This window comes from Harpegnathos saltator, unplaced genomic scaffold, assembly GCF_003227715.2.
Source record: "Harpegnathos saltator strain DR-91 unplaced genomic scaffold, Hsal_v8.6 scaffold249, whole genome shotgun sequence".
Classification (NCBI taxonomy): domain Eukaryota; kingdom Metazoa; phylum Arthropoda; class Insecta; order Hymenoptera; family Formicidae; genus Harpegnathos; species Harpegnathos saltator.
Window position 1 is genome coordinate 111,799 of NW_020230038.1, and position 18,217 is coordinate 130,015.

Genomic DNA, 18,217 nt, shown 5'->3' on the forward strand with positions numbered 1-18,217 from the left:
TGCTTCAACATAGCATCCCATGTAATACTAGGCAAAGTGTAATAATACGCGGGGTCGAACTCGTAACTTTTGATACAACTATTGCGGAAATTTTCAAAAATATCGGCCAGTAACAAGACATCAATCTTCAGATACAAATCGGTACATTCGCCCAAGATTTGAATAAAGTCGCCAGATGTTCGCGACGTGCGCGTAATCGCTCTCGGATACCGTGTCACTCGTCAACAAACTGTAAAATGACTCGCGCAGTGGTAAACACTGATCCTGCAGCTTGTCCACGCAATCAAGGTATTCGTACGGAAAGACACTCTTTCGCGTCAAGAAATCAAAATCCTTGTCGGACAAATTTGAAAATTCGGACTGAACAATTTTTAATTTGTCTTTATCGAGAAAAGACGTCAATTTATCGAGACTAGTACTTAGAAATTTGTATGAATCGATGAACCGCAATTGTATACAATTCATTCATTTATTCCTACTATCCATCGTGTTTTCTACAGTCTTTGTAAACGAAATATATTTCTCTTTAGTTATCGGTAGTACAGTGATTGAACCTTCGAACGCGGTTCTATATCTTTAATGATGAAGTGTGAATCATAACCAGATAAGTTGTAAAAGACCACAGGAATGCAATAACTATCTTGGTAATTTATATTGCAATTGGAATGCGCGGGACCTCTGTCCAGTCCTGTCAGGTCAGGACCGTCCAGTCAGGTGGCAATGATCGCGCACGCGTGTATCGTCCTCTGCGAATAATTCCTGGCACAAATGACACAGCGTAGCGTTCCGAAATGTCTCCCACTATTCTTTCGACAAAGTTTCCATAGGGACATTTGCGGATAAAATACCCTTTACGCGATGTGCCAGTTCTTCGAGTTCCTTGACGAACCACGAGATGCAATCCGGATTGCGACGACATCGATACGCGGATAACGATTCGTCGTAGGAACATCGTACGTAATACGCTATACTAAATATGCTATGACGTTAATACGCATACGAACTCGTTTGTTCTTTCCTCGGCGTCTCCTCCAGGGTGCATTCCAAGTCAGCGTAAACTATTGGGTTGGCAACTATATGATTGCGAATTTTGTCGATAGCTGGATTTTACACTTTCTTTTGTTTCGTTAACGTGTTCAAAGTACCTAACCTATATTTTTTTCTTATTGTTTGGACTTCTACCTTTTATTTAGTATAAAAATTATATCGATTAGTTCTTTAGTTTTGTTTTTATCCCAATTTAAAAATGGAAGAGCAAGACGTGCACTTCAGACATATTTTATTGTATTATTTCCGAAAAGGCAAGAACGCATCGCAAGCACACAAGAAGTTGTGCCGTATATGGGAATGAAGCCTTGAAAGAAAGGCAGTGTCAAAATTGGTTTGCCAGATTTCGTTCTGGTGATTTTTCATTGAAAAGTGCTCAACGATCTGGCCGTCCAGTTGAAGTCGACGAGACCCATATCAAGGCCATTATCGATTCAGATCGTCATAGCACAACACGTGATATTGCAGAGAAACTCAATGTATCGCATACATGCATTGAAAAAAATTTAAAAAGCAAATTAAAAATTTTGAATTTTCATTCTTATTTAAAATCCGCAATCACTTAGTTGCCAACCCAATATAAACGGGACCCGTTCCTTCCTGCAGTAGTTGGTGAAGCTGACCCATTTGTTGTCATTGTTTGGCAGGATGATGGCGCAGTTATTCATTTTTTGGCAGTCGACGGTGTGGCTCTCCAGTTTCTCGCTCGAGCTGAAGTAATGCAAACATCTGGAAAAACATTATTTGTTATTGGTATATGTCACATTATTCATTATATATTGCGTTCTTAGTGTATACTCACCGGTCGCAAATATGTTTTTTGTATTCCTTTTTGCTCAGCTGTGAGTTGACGAGTTGGGACAAATTCTTGATCCACGTGAAGTGTCTAGCGTTGTCATTTCACGCATCTGGGATATGTAGCAGGTTGATGTGCTTCTCCATTTTCTGCTCTGTGAAATGTATGGGCACAACCACGTTTCCTTCTTTCTTTGTCACGTCGTCATATCTCTTCTCCACACTATGAATGTTAATCGAGATATCGTTCAACCGTTCAAAGTTTTTAATTTGGTTTATGCGTATTGGAAATTCAATATCCTGCATATTCAACACCGATGTATAGTGTGGGTACGAAGATTGATCTTCGTACCCACACTATACATCGATACTATACACATTATACACAGCGTTTGTCAGCTGGATATAACGCTGCAATCACCGCCCACGCGAAATATGCATTGTCTTTAGATCGCACGTTGATCACAGCCCGCTTCATTTTTATTTCGCGCGGTAACTCGATGTGACATCCCGCTCATATCGGTTTGTACTTATTAACGTTAACGGTTAGATCGAGTATGCGTGAGAGTGCTCACCCGCTATCTCGTTCTTGGAATTCTTCCAAGGACTCTAAGGTGGGTTCGATAACACACATCGCGAACCAATTGTTCAGATCGGACGTGGGAAGAAGTCCAACGTTCCTCGTATTGATTTATCACGTTTATCACCCGCCACAAATTCACCGTCGAACACAGTGTTCACTTTTACGCTACCTTGTCTCTTCATAACACTTCGCACATGTTCGAGCACGATATTCTTCGCATCTTGGAGAAATCGAAGAGGTTCGATATAATCTGTATTTACAATCGTCCCGATTGATACTCGACTATCGAACGCTGTACCGATTTCTCGCCAAAAAAGTTCCGAATGTCCGGCTCCTGCGTATACGAAACGTCTGCGCAAAGTACTTTTTAAACTTACGAGTTGCGCTATACGAGCAACCATCGAGTGCACTGAACTAACCAATAGTCGCGACTGTTTGGCTTGGCTTTGCTGTTCCAACGACTCGAGGCAATCGTAGCACTTTTGTTCCCATGCGAGGTATTCGTCTAGCCAACCTAATCGAGCGGACTGATCCTACAGATCGCGTTCTACGAATGATGATAATGATTCTGCCATTTCTTCCAGCGAACGTCGTCAACACACATACTATAACACACATACTATAAGCGTGCACTCTGTTCGTCTGCGACTAAATTATAGAATGTTCTGCTTTGAACATTTTATAGCCCTTCTGTCTTCCAAAAATACACACACATCGTTATCAAAATTCGGGAAACTTCCTCAACGATCTCATCGACATATCTTTTAAACACATTTCAGGGTCTTAAACTCGTATCGATCCATTGTGGATTTGGTATGTCTAAGTGCATACCTTTCTTTATCTGGTACCTTTCTTTATCTGATAATTTTCTTTATCTGATACAATAGGCTTGTAGACTTACGATTTGGTATCAGCAGTCTGACGTCGACGACTAACAAAAACGTTTTTCGTCAAAATGTGACATTGTAATACGCAGCGCCATTATGTTGCAGCGTTTAAAATTGTAATAAAAATTATAAATATTGTACATTTCTGTACTGCACATTATTTTATCTCGTACTATGATGTTCTATGGCTGATATTTCATCGACGTATGCCTGTTTAATTGACTGGCTACAACACTGTGCCAGAGAATTATTATCTAGTTTCGGAAGATATATTGATATGTGCATTAGAAACTTTGATAATTCTGAAGAAAACGATGGAGGGGATACAACATTGGCGGGGAAAATTTGCCTGTGTTAAAAGGAGCTCCTGCATAGTGTTTCATCAGTCGCTCTGCAAAGATAAGGTTCGACAGTAGCTTTCACATATAGTATAAAAAACCAAAAGTTAAACCAAAATGTATGGTGCCCAAGTGAACGCTAAACAAGCAAATTATTTTGTCTGTTCAACATGAGGATGAGGATGAGGATTACCTCGCGTGGAAACAAAAGTGCGACGAGTGCATCGAGTCTCCACCATGCAAGAGAAAACGTGAGAAGTGACTATCAATGTGAATTTGGTACTTTGTGCGCACTTTTCCGGTTGAATTTTTTAAATGTATATAACATTTATTATATTTTTATAGTATTCCTGAGTCACGTCATGCTACTCGTATCCTAAGGCGCAGATACGCTTTGACTGTAACGTCATATAAGTATTTGGAAATTAGAATCAATGTGCAATCTGTGCCTACCGTGGAAATAGCCATCAGTGACAATCGTAGTAATCAACTAATATTATATACAAAAACTTGGAGAAAACTGATGGGAAATCGTGTTGTTATACAACAACTTCTGGAAGCGAACAAACCATCGTACTTTCCGCTATGGATTCAAGATTTAACAGTGGAATTGTATAAGATGAATAATTCAAAAATTGTAAAATTAACGCTATCTCCTAAGTGTTTGTATTTGAAACCAGCTACTATGAACATGTTATTTACTTATGAATATTGCATTTATCATATGTATACGCAGTTGTTCGAAAATATATATCGCGTTAGTTCAAAACTTTAAACTTTTGTAAATGTTCTTCGAGAGAAAAATATTATCGAAATGTGTTATGCGGTAAAAATGATACGTGAAAACGCTGACTTTGACTGTGAGTCATTTGTTGATTGTGAGTTGTTGGCATGTGCTTTGAAAAATATCATGAACGAAGCTGTGAACAAATAAGATGTTTATTCTGAGAAATAAATTACTTTGTTATATGATACATACATATTTTTTACTTTAGACTTCATCCTTTCTTCGAAAAAATATACCTACTATTGCATAGCAGTGATGCTTTAGACAAGAGCAGACGACGTCTGTTGTCTCTGTCTTCGCCGAGCGATACATATATGAGCTTGTAGCTAACTCCGCCGGCCGCGGGAATCTCGCGCTATAGATTTCTTTTGTTATTTCGCCGCTCATAGGCTTGCCTCACGTATTTAGAAACATTATAATATAATTCTTATGTCATTCAGAGTATGTATTGTTAAAGTTGTAGACATTATAGGAATATTGTATGAGTAGTAGATAAATGAATTTTGCCTGAAATCGCCTAATTTTCGTGTATTTGAAAAATATTTGCTATATTTCTGAGTACTACGTTCAAAGATATTGTGAAAAATGCCGGATATTATTAATGTTATATAATTATGCAATCCGTCACACACAATAGTAATAATGCCCGGTACTCTGCAGAATATCTGTACGTACTCAGAAGTACACCAAAAGCGTTTTGGAATAACGAATACTTTCAGATTTCAGCCAGCATCTGTTACTTTTCTATTGAAATACGCAGTGCCCGGGAATATTAATTTATTTAACAACTGCGATACAAGAACGGTGGTGCTTCCTAGCATAGTGTAGTGATTATATTGCTTGATTATATGGCCACATTTCTATATCCTGTTTTTCATACTGTTTCTTATTACATAAATCAAAAGTAAAATGCAATTTAATGTAAATGCAATATAATTGCAATATAAATACAATATAAATATTTATTCGTTACAGAAACGATATAAAGGAAATAAAGATATGAAGGATAGAAGGAACAGAAATAAGAAATAAAGAAATCCACTCTTGGCCAACATATGTCATTTTCGTAAAAACAATTTTGATAGTTATTAAAACACTTACGTATTGCTTATTCAAACAGAATTAAATAAAAAATGAAATGAAATGATATTTGCTGTATAAAAAATATTTCTTCTATTATTGTATAATAATATACGTATTATTGTTCTATTATTGTATAATAATATACGTATTATTTTGCGTGTAACAACTACATGTAGTAAAAATTAATAAAAAATGTAATTTTGCACTAATAGTTTTACACTTATACTAATAATCTATGTACATAATGTTGCTTAACGGAAATTGCGTGAAGGTGGTGGTCTTTTCCATCAGAAGGAAATGTAAAACGTTAGTTTCATTTAATATTGCATTAATTGTTATATGCATGTAATCTTCTTATAATATAACATGTAGAAATAAAACATGTTATAATGTAAAAAATATGTTGCAATATAAGAAGGAATACAATTTAAAAAAAAATGTTTTGCATTTCCGAAAGTTGGGATGAAAGATAGGAGAGAATAGAGAAAGGATAGAAAGACAGAAATAGAGAAAGGATAAAAAGACAGAATAGATAGAAATATAGAAAAAAAGGATAGAAAAAGAATAAAAGAAATTACAAAAACAGAACATAGATAGAAGCGATAGACAGAAAAATCCCAGACAACACGGACTTTGAAGAGATATCCTAAAGGAAGCCTAAGATGTCTAGAGGACGTTCAACGTCCTGAGGATATCTTTAGAGCATTTCCAAGATGTCTCTTGGAAGTTATGTTGTCTCGGATATAAAGAATAGAAAATAAAAAGACAGGCAATGTATAAAGAGTTATATTAAGCTCACTTTGCACGATGTATACTTTACGACAGAATTCGGAAAATATTGGATTTAGAAAACAATAACATACTTGGAGTAATTATGATAAAAATAATAAAAACATACACATTTAATAATAATACACATAAATAATAAATATATTGGGTCTGGGAAAAAGTTCGTGGCGTTTTTCCCGATAGATGGCGTCAATTGCAAATAACTCAACAGGAAACAGATCGCAGCGACACCACTAAACGCTCGTTGGAAAGGTGACACTTCGAGCGTTACTTTGAGTGTATAAGCATCGAAATTGGTGCAGTGGTTGGAAAGTTATTTGCGTTTGAAAATGGAGAAAAGTAAAGAAAAATTGCGCTATATTTTACAATTTTACTACGACAAAGGGAAGAATGCTGCGCAGGCTTGTGAAAAAATGTGTGCTGTATACGGTGAAGGTACTTTATCAAAATCTGCTGCATGGAAATGGTTTGCTCGCTTTCGTTCTGGTAATTTTGATGTATATCGTTCTGGTCATTTTGATGATAATTTTGATGAAAGATGAGTCACGCTCTGGTCGTCCAATCACTGAAAAACTGATGAAATTCTTGAAAAAGTCCAGCAAGATAAGCATATCAGCAGTGTCGATATTGGTATGGAGCTAGGCATTGACCACAAAACTGTTTTGAACCATTTACACAAAGCTGGCTACAAAAAGAAGCTCGATGTATGGGTTCCTTATGAGTTGAGCGCAAAAAACATGATAGACCGAATTAACATCTGCGATGCGCTGCTGAAACGCAATGAAATCGAGCCATTTCTGAAGCGTGTTATAACCGGTGATGAAAAATGGATCACGTACGACAATCAGAAGCGTCAAAGATCGTGGACAAGGGATGGTGAGCCGTTACAAGCGTTCGCGAAGCCAGGATTGATGCCGAAAAAGGTGATGCTGTGTGTGTGGTAGGAATGGAAGGGAATCGCCCACCATGAGCTACTTCCAGTTGGTCAGACCATTGATTCTCAACTCTACTGTGGACAACTAGAGAGATTATGCCAGGCAATTGAAAGAAAACGGACCAAATTGAATAATAGGAAAGGTGTTGTCTTCCATCATGACAACGCCCGACCACACACTTCTTTTATGACCCGTCAAAAATTGCGAGAGCTTGGTTGGGAAGTTTTGATGCATCCACCGTATAGTCCAGACATAGCAAGCACCCTCTAACTATCACTTGTTCCGATCTCTGCAGAACTCCCTCAATGGAATTAAGCTGGTTTCAAAAGAAGCCTATGAAAACCACTTGATTCAGTTTTTCAATCAGAAACCACAGAAGTTCTTCATCGATGGCATCATGACTCTACCCGAAAAATAGCGAAACATTGTCGATAACAATGGAGCATATTTGGTTTAAATAAATTTATTTTCACACTATAAGAAAACCAGTTGAATTTTACTAAAAAAAACGCCACGAACTTTTTCCCAGACCCAATATATAATAAATGTGTACACATTTAATAATTATATATTGTTAACTACTTTATACAATATATTACATGAATAGATATACAGGGTACAGGGTGCGCCGCCAAAATCCGGACAAATTAAACATTTTTTTTTTAACATAATTTTTATTGCAAGAATGGAGAAGTTTATAATTATTTTTTTTACTAAATTGTTTGTTAGATCATAAAGAACACATTTACTCAATATAACTCCCTTCTGCTTGAATAACCGCCTCCATTCTCGGTCTGAAGCGTTTGCAGGCCCGTTTTAATGAGTCACGATCCATATCGGCGAATGCCGCTTCAATAACGGCTCTCAATGATGCGACGTTTGGATGTCTGAACTTGTTAGTGACCCTTTCACCTACGCTTCATACACAGAAGTCCAAAGGATTTAAATCTGGGCTGTTGGGAGGCCAAAATTCTTTGGACCATAACATGTTGACGTTGTCCGACAACCAATTTTGCACCAAATGACTTGTGTGCGCGAGTGCACCGTCCTGCTGGAAAACATACGACTTTCTAGACGATATAGTTTCCATCCACGGCTTCACTACATTTATCAGAACATGTAAATAAACTTCTTTTGTGACATTTTCCTCTTTGTTAAAGAAATACGGTGGCATGACATCACCCTCACTGGACACAACACTTAGCACGTGAACATCCCACACAGCACAAAATATTTTTAAAATATTTTAAAAATATTTATCATAAAGATTTGAATATTTTAAAAACATTTATGTTAAATATTTTGTAAATATTAAAATGTCCGAGCATGTCAAGTATGAAAGATTATTATAAAGATTTAAAAATAATTTAAAAATATTTATGATAAAGATTGTGATAAAGATTTAAAAATAATTTAATATAATAATAATTTAAAAACATTTATAATAAAGAATAAGAAAATGATTACCAATTATTGTATAAATATGTGATACAAATATTTATGCGATAGGTATATACAATAATGCCATACAGACTACGTTTACATGGCGATGTTAAGCCAGCTTAGTAACTACCATGATGGTTAATGAATTCTTGCATTCGATTGGAGTATATTTTTACATCTAAAAGAAATCTTTTAGATCTAAAAATATATTCCAGTCGGATGCAATAATTCACTATAACTACGGTATTTACTAAGTCGGCTTAACGTCGCCGTGTAAACGTATAGTCACATATTATTATTGGGAACATATTTAATTTAATACTGGTACATTACATTAAACTAAAAAATATCATTTTTCAAACGTTGACAGTACCTTCTATAAATATAACGTATAATATTGCAAAATATCACATAAAAAAAAATAACACATTTTTGGCATATATATATTATTCAACACAGTAATATATATAGTTTAAAGAAAAAGTGAGTCACGGCGAAGTTAGTCATCATCGCTATCATCATCATCATCATATTGCGTGTTTAATTGTGCAGGTTGATTGCATCTCCTGAAAATAAGGTAATTATTAAAATTGTTGTAAAATATATGAGAAATTTATATGTAAGAAAATTATGCTACAGAATGTTCCAGAACATTGGCGCTAACGTCTGTTGGGGCGTAAAATATATTAAGATAAATACAAAAATCTTATTCAGTTTTGCGATGTTCGCAATAAGTAACTAGATATACTTTGGTAAAATTGGACCAAAGCGCGTGCACCAAGAAGCCGTTCGAGCGTATAGCATGGCCCATTTCAATTGACAATGGATGTCGGCGCGCAGTGAATCATGTAGCGTTTTCGAGTGAAGCGGGCTCGGTATGGAACTTTGTTGTTCATCATAATCCGTTTTACATCTCCAATGGCCGTTAGTATTGATGTTCTGAGACACTCCGTATATGTAAAGTATCTGACGCAAAGTACGATATGTGGAATATACGTTTAGATTAGGTCATTCTCAGTAGAACAGTCCTATACTGCCCAGACAGCACATGTCCTCTTGGATATGTCCTAAGGACATCCTGAGGAGAAGAAACATCCCCAGGACGTCCTCAAGAAGTACTCTGGACGTCCTCTGGATATCTGTGCTATTAGGGTGTTTTGTAAACGGCGTATAAATTTGATATATTAATTAAAAAAGTCGATTGTATTTACGTTTTCTGTGATGTAAAAACCTAAATAGGTGTGTGGTTCTTTTAACAATGGCAAACGACTGTAACGAGGAGTTTTACCCCCGTTACCATCGTGTGACGGCGACCACCGATCGTCACACGATCGCGAGAAATCCTCGCTAAGCACCCGGCAACACCTAGGCCGCGGCAACCCGCCAGACCGCCGGGAAAGGCCGAATTCTCCGAAACGGTCGGGGAAGATCGGTCCCCCCCAGAAAGGGGTAATTCGCGGAAATCGCATGCGCGACTTTCCGGGAAATCGGGGGAACTAATCCCCGATTATCGACCGATCGAGATTAGGTATAAAACCCGCTCTCGACGAGAGATCGAGGCAGACCGTGAGAGACAGTCAGTCAGTCAGATCAGCTACCAAGGAGAGCTCCAGCGAGAATCGTGAAGAGAAGTCGACGAGAAGGCAAGGCATCCGCCGGTGAGTAAAGCTTCCACACCGTACCGAACCACCGGGAACTTTTACAAGACCCGGCAGCCGAGCCTCGTCAATCGACCGGCTTCGCGAATTTACCGTATTCGTCCGTCTGTGTCGGCAGCAGTTAGCCACCGACACGGAATAATTCTAAGTCACTGTTCGCGACTTTACCGTATTCATCCGTCTGTGTCGGCAGCAGTTAGCCACCGACACAGAATATTTCTAAGTATCCATTCGCGAATTTACCGTATTCGTCCGTCTGTGTCGGCAGCAGTTAGCCACCGGCATAGAATAATTCTAAGTACCTGTTCTCGAATTCTAAGTGTTCGTCCGTCGACGTTAGGCAGCAGTTAGCCGCCGCGCCGAATTAGACTAAGTATCTGTTTCCGAACGAACGGCAGCAGTTAGCCACCGTTCCGCGATTTCTAAGTGTTCGTCCGTCGACGTTAGGCAGCAGTTAGCCGCCGCGCCGAATTAGACTAAGTATCTGTTTCCGAACGAACGGCAGCAGTTAGCCACCGTTCCGCGATTTCTAAGTGTTCGTCCGTCGACGTTAGGCAGCAGTTAGCCGCCGCGCCGACATAGACTAAGTTTCTGTTTCCGAACGAACGGCAGCAGTTAGCCACCGTTCCGCGATTTCTAAGTGTTCGTCCGTCGACGTTAGGCAGCAGTTAGCCGCCGCGCCGACATAGACTAAGTATCTGTTTCCGAACGAACGGCAGCAGTTAGCCACCGTTCCGCGATTTCTAAGTGTTCGTCCGTCGACGTTAGGCAGCAGTTAGCCGCCGCGCCGACATAGACTATGTTTCTGTTTCCGAACGAACGGCAGCAGTTAGCCACCGTCTCGCGAATATAAGTGCTCGTCCGTCTACGTCGGCAGCAATTAGCCACCGACGTAGAATAGTCTCTAAGTTCCTGTGCGCGAATATAAGTGTTCGTCCGTCTGTGTCGGCAGCAGTTAGCCACCGACACAGAATATTTCTAAGCATCGGTTCGCGGAATTATCGGTGCTTGTCCGACTTTGTGTCCGTGATAAGCTGCCGGAATAAACCACCTCTCGCTTATCCGAAAGAACAGCTGGCGTAAAGCGCCCTCAACAGGACTCGTGGCCGAGGACGTCGGACTGCCAAGAGGCCGCGGAACATCCCCTCTGACCCCGCGGATAGGGGACCATCCTTGCGGCTAAGCGGGGAGTCACGGGCACCGAGGAACGGGCATCGCCGACGCCACACCGAGCCAGCGAGCCCGCCTACATACATTTATATATATATAGAACCGTATATCTTTTTAAATAAACGGGGCGCCTCGCGGGGCGCACCACACTTGCTAAACACACAAAAACGCCGGATACACATTTCTTGCGAGAAGCAACCTTGCACCTCCCTCCTTCACCCGAGTAACGCACCGACGCGGCGGCGAGCGAGGCGTCGCGGAAGCGGCGAGCCGGGCGCGACGGTGGGGCGACCGATCGCACCGAACCCCGCGGGCGTTACCGTTACACGACTATGTAACTAACAATGACCTAATCTAAATATATTAGGCGCAAAATGTTTTCTGGCTATATTCCTCTGATATCGTACCTTGAGCCAAACATTCTGTATATAAATACGTAAATATTGTTCGTACTTTTGTTCATTCTTTAAACGCGAAATTGGAATTGTCCAACCAACTCGCTATTGCATTTTTTATTTGCTCCTCAGTTGCTGAAGTATCATGCGATTGTACTGCGTCTGTAAATATAGTAAAAAAATTATATGAAATATATATAAATACAAAATAAATTGTTTTGTAACGAAGAAATTATGGTTAAAAGTAATATTCTGCAGTTTTATATATTATATACATATAGTGCTTTATATATAAAACATACAGTTGTGGACAATAAAATGGTAGGACATCTTTTCGATTGGCAGGGGTATAGTTATTGACACATTAATGTTTTTAATTCAAATTTCTCGTGAAATGCACGGCGCTCGTATTCAACGTTCATATGCTCGTGCAAAGTATTGCACGAACCTGCTGAACCTGCAACCGCATGATGTAATTGTCTGTTCTCCATCGCCGAAAGCTTATTTAATATTATGTCACTTTGGAGTGAAAGTTTATTTTGTTTTGTAATAATAATCTTTAATGTATCTGGAATTAAACACAAAATCATGTAAGTTGCAATGTTTATATATATATATATATGTGTGTGTGTGTATATATAACCGTTATTAAAACAATATAGATATTTTGTTACAACTGCCGAAAAGTACTTAATTTTCTTCGTCTTTGCAGTGAATTAGTCCTTTACAAAATCAAAAGGAATATAGATATTTACCCATGAGTAGATTTGCTCTATCTACGTCCTGTGCTGCATTTAATGTAATGTCGTTACTAGCAGAATTGTTATTCTCAGTACCTTACATGTAATATGAAGTATATTATTAACAAAAGTTTTAATATTAACAAAAGCTAACATAATTAGAATAAATATTAATATTGTACAATACATTTTGATTGATAACTTACTACAAAGATTTCGAGCTGGCACGACAATATCATCTGTATATATCAATGTATATATCTGTATATATCAATTCGTTTTTATTTAGATATTGATTCAATTGTATCATTTTTTGCTCTCCTACTGCTTGTAGTTGAAATGAAATATTCGTTTTCATTGCATTCTACGGCACGTTTACGACTTGATTTCTCATTTACGTGTACAGAATTTTTGTTTTGGATGTCAGTTAAAATTCTTGTATTTCCACACTCTTTTCCTGATAAAGTTTCTATGGGGCCTGAGAGATATACTATTTAACGTCAGTGGTAAATTACGTAATTTTTGGATGAATATTAATACAGTCTGATTAATATAACTCTTGATAACTTTCATCTTGGTAAGTAGCAGTAAAAAGATAATAAAAAATAAATGACTAACTAAAAGAAACATCTGGGTCACAAAAAACTAACTCTCGACAACTTGCAGCACACCCCCGTGGCATGCTACTTATCAAGAGTTTACTGTATTACACAATACATTTTGATTCATAACTTACCAGAATGAATTAGAGCTGGCACGATAATATCTTCAGTATATGGTATATCAATTCGTTTTGTAATAGTTACTGTTTCAACTGCATCGTTTTTTGCTTTCGTATTGTTTTCAGTATCTGCAGACACCTTTCCTAATGAAGTTTTAATGGCGCGTGAGAGATATATCACTTAACGTCAGTGATTAAGTACGTCATTAGGATAAATATTAATATTGTACAATACATTTTGATTAATAACTTACGGTGATTACTTTTTGCTGGCACGATGATGTCTTCAGTATATGGCATATCATCTCGTTCTCTTATACATACTGATTCATGTTTAGGATTTCGCTTTGCTTCATTGTTGATATCTGGACTCTTTTCAACAATATCATCGATTTCAAAATCTGACAGATATTTTTTATGACGAGTGCTTCGGCTTTTTCTCATTTTCTCTTCACTATCAACATCTGAAAACATTTCAGCATCTTTTCTTTTCTGCAAAGTTTCATTGTAATCGTCTGTAATAAAGCAATTTGTTATTGGCGTTTTTGTTGAATATTATATGATATATATGGACTACATGTGTTATTGCGTTTTTATTTGAGGTTGCAGGCTAGTGTATTTGATGATTATTATCCGTTTGTAAGTGATATGATGACAAACCACAAATTATAATTTTCTCTCATTTGCTCTATACTATATTTATTAAATTCTATTCACACATAACAATGTTCCCAACAAACACAGCATGTAACCCAGATAGCCAAACCTGAGCGAACAAATTCCGAGCAAAGCTTGCTATCCATTTTTTATGGCAGATAGGCAACAAAGATATAGGACCTGTATTATAAAATTCTGTTACCAAGCTGCTATCAAATATGCAACAGAGTCTGCTGCAAGTTGCTCGGGCGCGGCAAGGTTTGCGCGGTTTTTACTGAAAGTTGCCCGGCAGTAAGCCTTGTCGCAAAAACCGTAGCCGAATGCGGACACAGATGGCTATGGTTCTGGTGTGGGGATTTGGTCAAGTTTGCTGCAAATTTGCACGCAATCTGCGGTCAATTTGCTTACTGGGTAAGCCTGGGTACCTGTTACATTGTGCCTGCAAGGTTGCTTACCACTTAGGAACAACATTTTTTCGTAGGAATACGTTTGCCAATTATCTTGTGAGTTATCACGATTCATTATTGCTTTCCATATTTGTCTGGTGTCATCATATGGTGGCCATTTCACTGTCAATTTTTCTTCATGTAACCATGCTGTTGGTACAACCTCGGGCGCTTCCGGCTCTACGAAACTTAACAGAGAAAACATTCTCCGCTGAAACAGAATTATAATTATCGTTATATAACATATACATGAAATTATGCACTTCAAATATCCAAACTTTCTTGTACTTATCAATATACTGCAATACTATCAGAAAAACATTGTGCAATTGATAACGATAAGGTTTTAAAGAGTGTAGAGTACTTTGTTCTCTTTTACATAGTGACAAATTACTTCATGTGTAAACATTCGTTTTATTTATTCAAGCAGCACAAAATACCCTCAACGCATTTATATATGTGTTTCAACACAGATATAATATATAATTAGACATAACTTTAGTTACAGTAGGCAATGTTTGTTTTATTGTTCTATTTCTATATAATGCAGATTGCTTAACCTTCATCGTTTTAGGCTGGAATCACATGGGTCGTACAAGCTTTATAAGCATAGTAAAGACATACAGGCCTAAGACATACAGATCATACATTGTTTTACGTATGCAGTATAGGTAAAACTACTATGCAATTTCTAATAATCTAAATTTTATAGGGTATCTCAAACATTTTTTTATAAATAGCATTACAGTTCCACGTGCATACTGGGTTATTCTTATCTTTAACAATTGTAATGTCTAACGAGTCGGACGGCAATGGATTATTATATAAGACTTGCTGAGGTTTTAATTTTCGTCCTATTGCAACTATTTCAGTGTCCAAAATTGCAAAACTTGTTACAGTAATAATAGTTCCATCTCGAAGCATTACACAATCATTTTTCTTGTCAGTACAATTAAGTGAATAGATAGGTGTTTTTAATATATGAAATTCGGCATTGTATGTATTTGTTATCATATTGACATAACGTTTTTCTAATCTAATGGAGTTGCGATCTTGTACGGGATGAGTTTCGAAATTTGTATCACTACGTTCTTCAAATCTTCGCGCAATTTGCTGTAAAAGCGTTTCTCCTTTACGTAGCATATTTTTTATAGTACAGATATAGCTTTCAAATGGAAAAGAACTTAATGAATCCAAGGTAGCTTTAAAAAATCTTACTTCATCACATAAATGAGATCACATAAATGAGATTGTGAACATTAAACGTAACGTTTTCAGGACCATATATGTTTGCAAATTGTGTAACAAAAGTTCGTAAAAGGTAATGAGCTGATTCTAAATTTTTCTCGTCTTTTATCAATATTGGATCATTAAAAATTGTTATAGCTGCATGCAACATAATGAAATGGTCGTAAACATTTGCAGCTACAATATCTTTCAAAACTATAGGTCACTATATAGTAAAAAAATGCCGAAATTCCGTTGCTTTTCCACTTATGCCAATGCGTTAAAATATATACTGTCATTACTTCAAGAACACCATGTTACTGAAATAGAACGTGATATATTTATAATATATCATAATAAATAAACAGAAAAAGTAATGTATATTGTATTCACAAATAATCACGTTTACCAAGCACAACTAAAATTCATCTGTTATGTTGTATAACTACCATATTATTCATATTGTTACCTCCTTCAGTATAATAATATTCATCCTCAATATCACATGCATTATAGTCAATGGAGTTTTCATTGTCACTAATGTTTATACCAGGCTCATTGTGGTGTTGCAAGTGTATGACATTACTTGTGCTTGCTACAATATTACATTATTACCTATACTGTTACACACATATACGTACTTTTCTATACTATTTCAATATACTTTCTGGCCCATATTCAAAACGCGCTTACAACAATGTTACAACACTGACAAGCCAAGTATAGACAATCAGAAGGCTTATAAGCCACTTCTGATTGGCTATATTCAACTTGTCAGTGAGCTGACATGATTGTAAACGCGTTCTATGTATGGGTCTTTGTTTTACAGTTATCATTACCTTGGAAATTATCATTTGCAACATCCCGTACCCACTGTCCATTTGTGTCTTTGATACTGGATTGTACTTTTGTCAGTAACAACTGTATATCTATTTTTGTTTGTTCCTTAGCACAACGGTACAAATGTCTTTTGCTTACATGTTTATGTACTTTGCCTTCTTGTGGCATATTTGAGGGAGTTACTTGAATCTTTCTTCTACAATTAGGCACAATATTTATGTATGCATTAGTAGTACTGCTTTACTAACAATTACCAAAATAGTACAAATCTCCAAAGGAGATTACATCTCTGCGACAGCCCTTGCACATTTTGTGCTGTTTGTATATATATATTTTTATAACATTGTTTTAGATTACATTTTAACCGGCACTTTAATAGCTGATATATTTTCCACCATGGCTATCGTTCAGCGGTAGTACAAAACAAATATTTTAACCACTTTTTCATATACATCACATTATTACAGAGAACACCGTAGTCCACCACTTTTCAACTTCAAAGAATCACATGATGTACCACATGGTTGGTCGAATCCGACCGAAACGAGAATGACGAATTATTATTATTATTTTATGAAAAATATTTTGTCTAAATCAATAAAATAAAATACAGAATTAATCGAGAAAAAAGTAAAGTTAATAACAAGGTCGGTCGAATTCGACCGGAAAAACGCGCCCGGGTGGAAAAATTTGGTTAGGTGTATCGGACGAAATGCTCCAAAACCTCGTATATCTGACGCTACGCAGCCGTTGCAGAAATACTATATAAGAACACTACGAATATAATGTGAATTACGTAGAACTTACTGCTATTATTCTTCCTACGTTTCACGCTCTTTTCTATACAGCCGTCGAATCTGTGCGTATTCTGCGTACAAAGAGTGGTCTTTATCCGGCGCTTCGAAGCATCTAGTGGATCCTATCAGTAGTCCCGATTTCGGGTGTGTTCGTAAACGTTATACTCTCAGGATACCTTCGGAAACGTTACCGGGTGTTCTTACCGGCACGGACAATATTGGAAATTATGTAATCAAAATCAAATGGCAGGCTCGCATATAATATTCTAACTATTAGTTTCAAATATTAAAAAAAATTATATTATAATATTTATCATATACGTTTTTCTATTATTGATCAAAATATTTATGATATATATTTATATTATATTATTAAAAGATGTCAAAAAATATTTTTCTTTTATAATCATAAATATTCTTCTTAATATTTTCAAAATATATTCTAAATATTTTTTCTATTCCTTTTATATTCTTTATCACATCTTTATCCGAAATATGTATATAATATTTACTACATATTTATGCAAAATATTTTTTCACAATATTTATTAATCTTTCTCATAAATATTTTTCATTAGTGCGTGTTGTCTGGGATTCGCCGGAAATTTCGTTTTGGAAACAATGGGAACATCTATATGATCATGGATAAGCCAGCGATCATTCCTTCGATTGATTTTCGTATCGACAGTAAACATTTTTTCGTCAGAAGAAAGCCTGAGGCGTCCGGCAGCATTGTTTCATAAAGAACACAAAAGCAGGTTACAACGCTCAACTCAACGCTTTGTCCTGGCAGCTTCGGAAAGCATCTGTCTCACTTTAATTGTATAAGACTTGTAGCGGAGGTCCTCCTCGACGATTCGACGAATAGTTTTTTTACTC

At 36.9% G+C, this 18,217-nt stretch overlaps 1 protein-coding gene and 1 pseudogene across 2 annotated transcripts; both read right to left on the reverse strand.

Annotated features, from left to right (window-relative positions):
- Positions 1-987: 987 nt before the first annotated feature.
- On the reverse strand, positions 988-1,989 carry LOC109504527 (uncharacterized; annotated as a pseudogene).
- Positions 1,990-9,125: 7,136 nt separating this feature from the next.
- Positions 9,126-17,473, reverse strand: LOC105186831 (uncharacterized). Of its 2 annotated transcripts, none has more exons than XM_025298944.1 (10): positions 17,349-17,473; positions 16,541-16,737; positions 14,484-14,685; positions 13,626-13,886; positions 13,387-13,515; positions 12,857-13,128; positions 12,666-12,746; positions 12,359-12,478; positions 11,969-12,072; positions 9,126-9,253 (listed from the first exon to the last, which is right to left on the reverse strand). In XM_025298944.1, the coding sequence occupies exons 2-6, from the start codon at positions 16,580-16,582 to the stop codon at positions 12,932-12,934; spliced, it is 831 nt and encodes a 276-aa protein (XP_025154729.1). In that variant the 5' UTR covers positions 16,583-16,737; positions 17,349-17,473; the 3' UTR covers positions 9,126-9,253; positions 11,969-12,072; positions 12,359-12,478; positions 12,666-12,746; positions 12,857-12,931. The 2 variants fall into 2 exon arrangements, with proteins under 2 accessions (XP_025154729.1, XP_025154730.1); XM_025298945.1 differs by having other exon boundaries at positions 12,213-12,478.
- Positions 17,474-18,217: the final 744 nt, after the last annotated feature.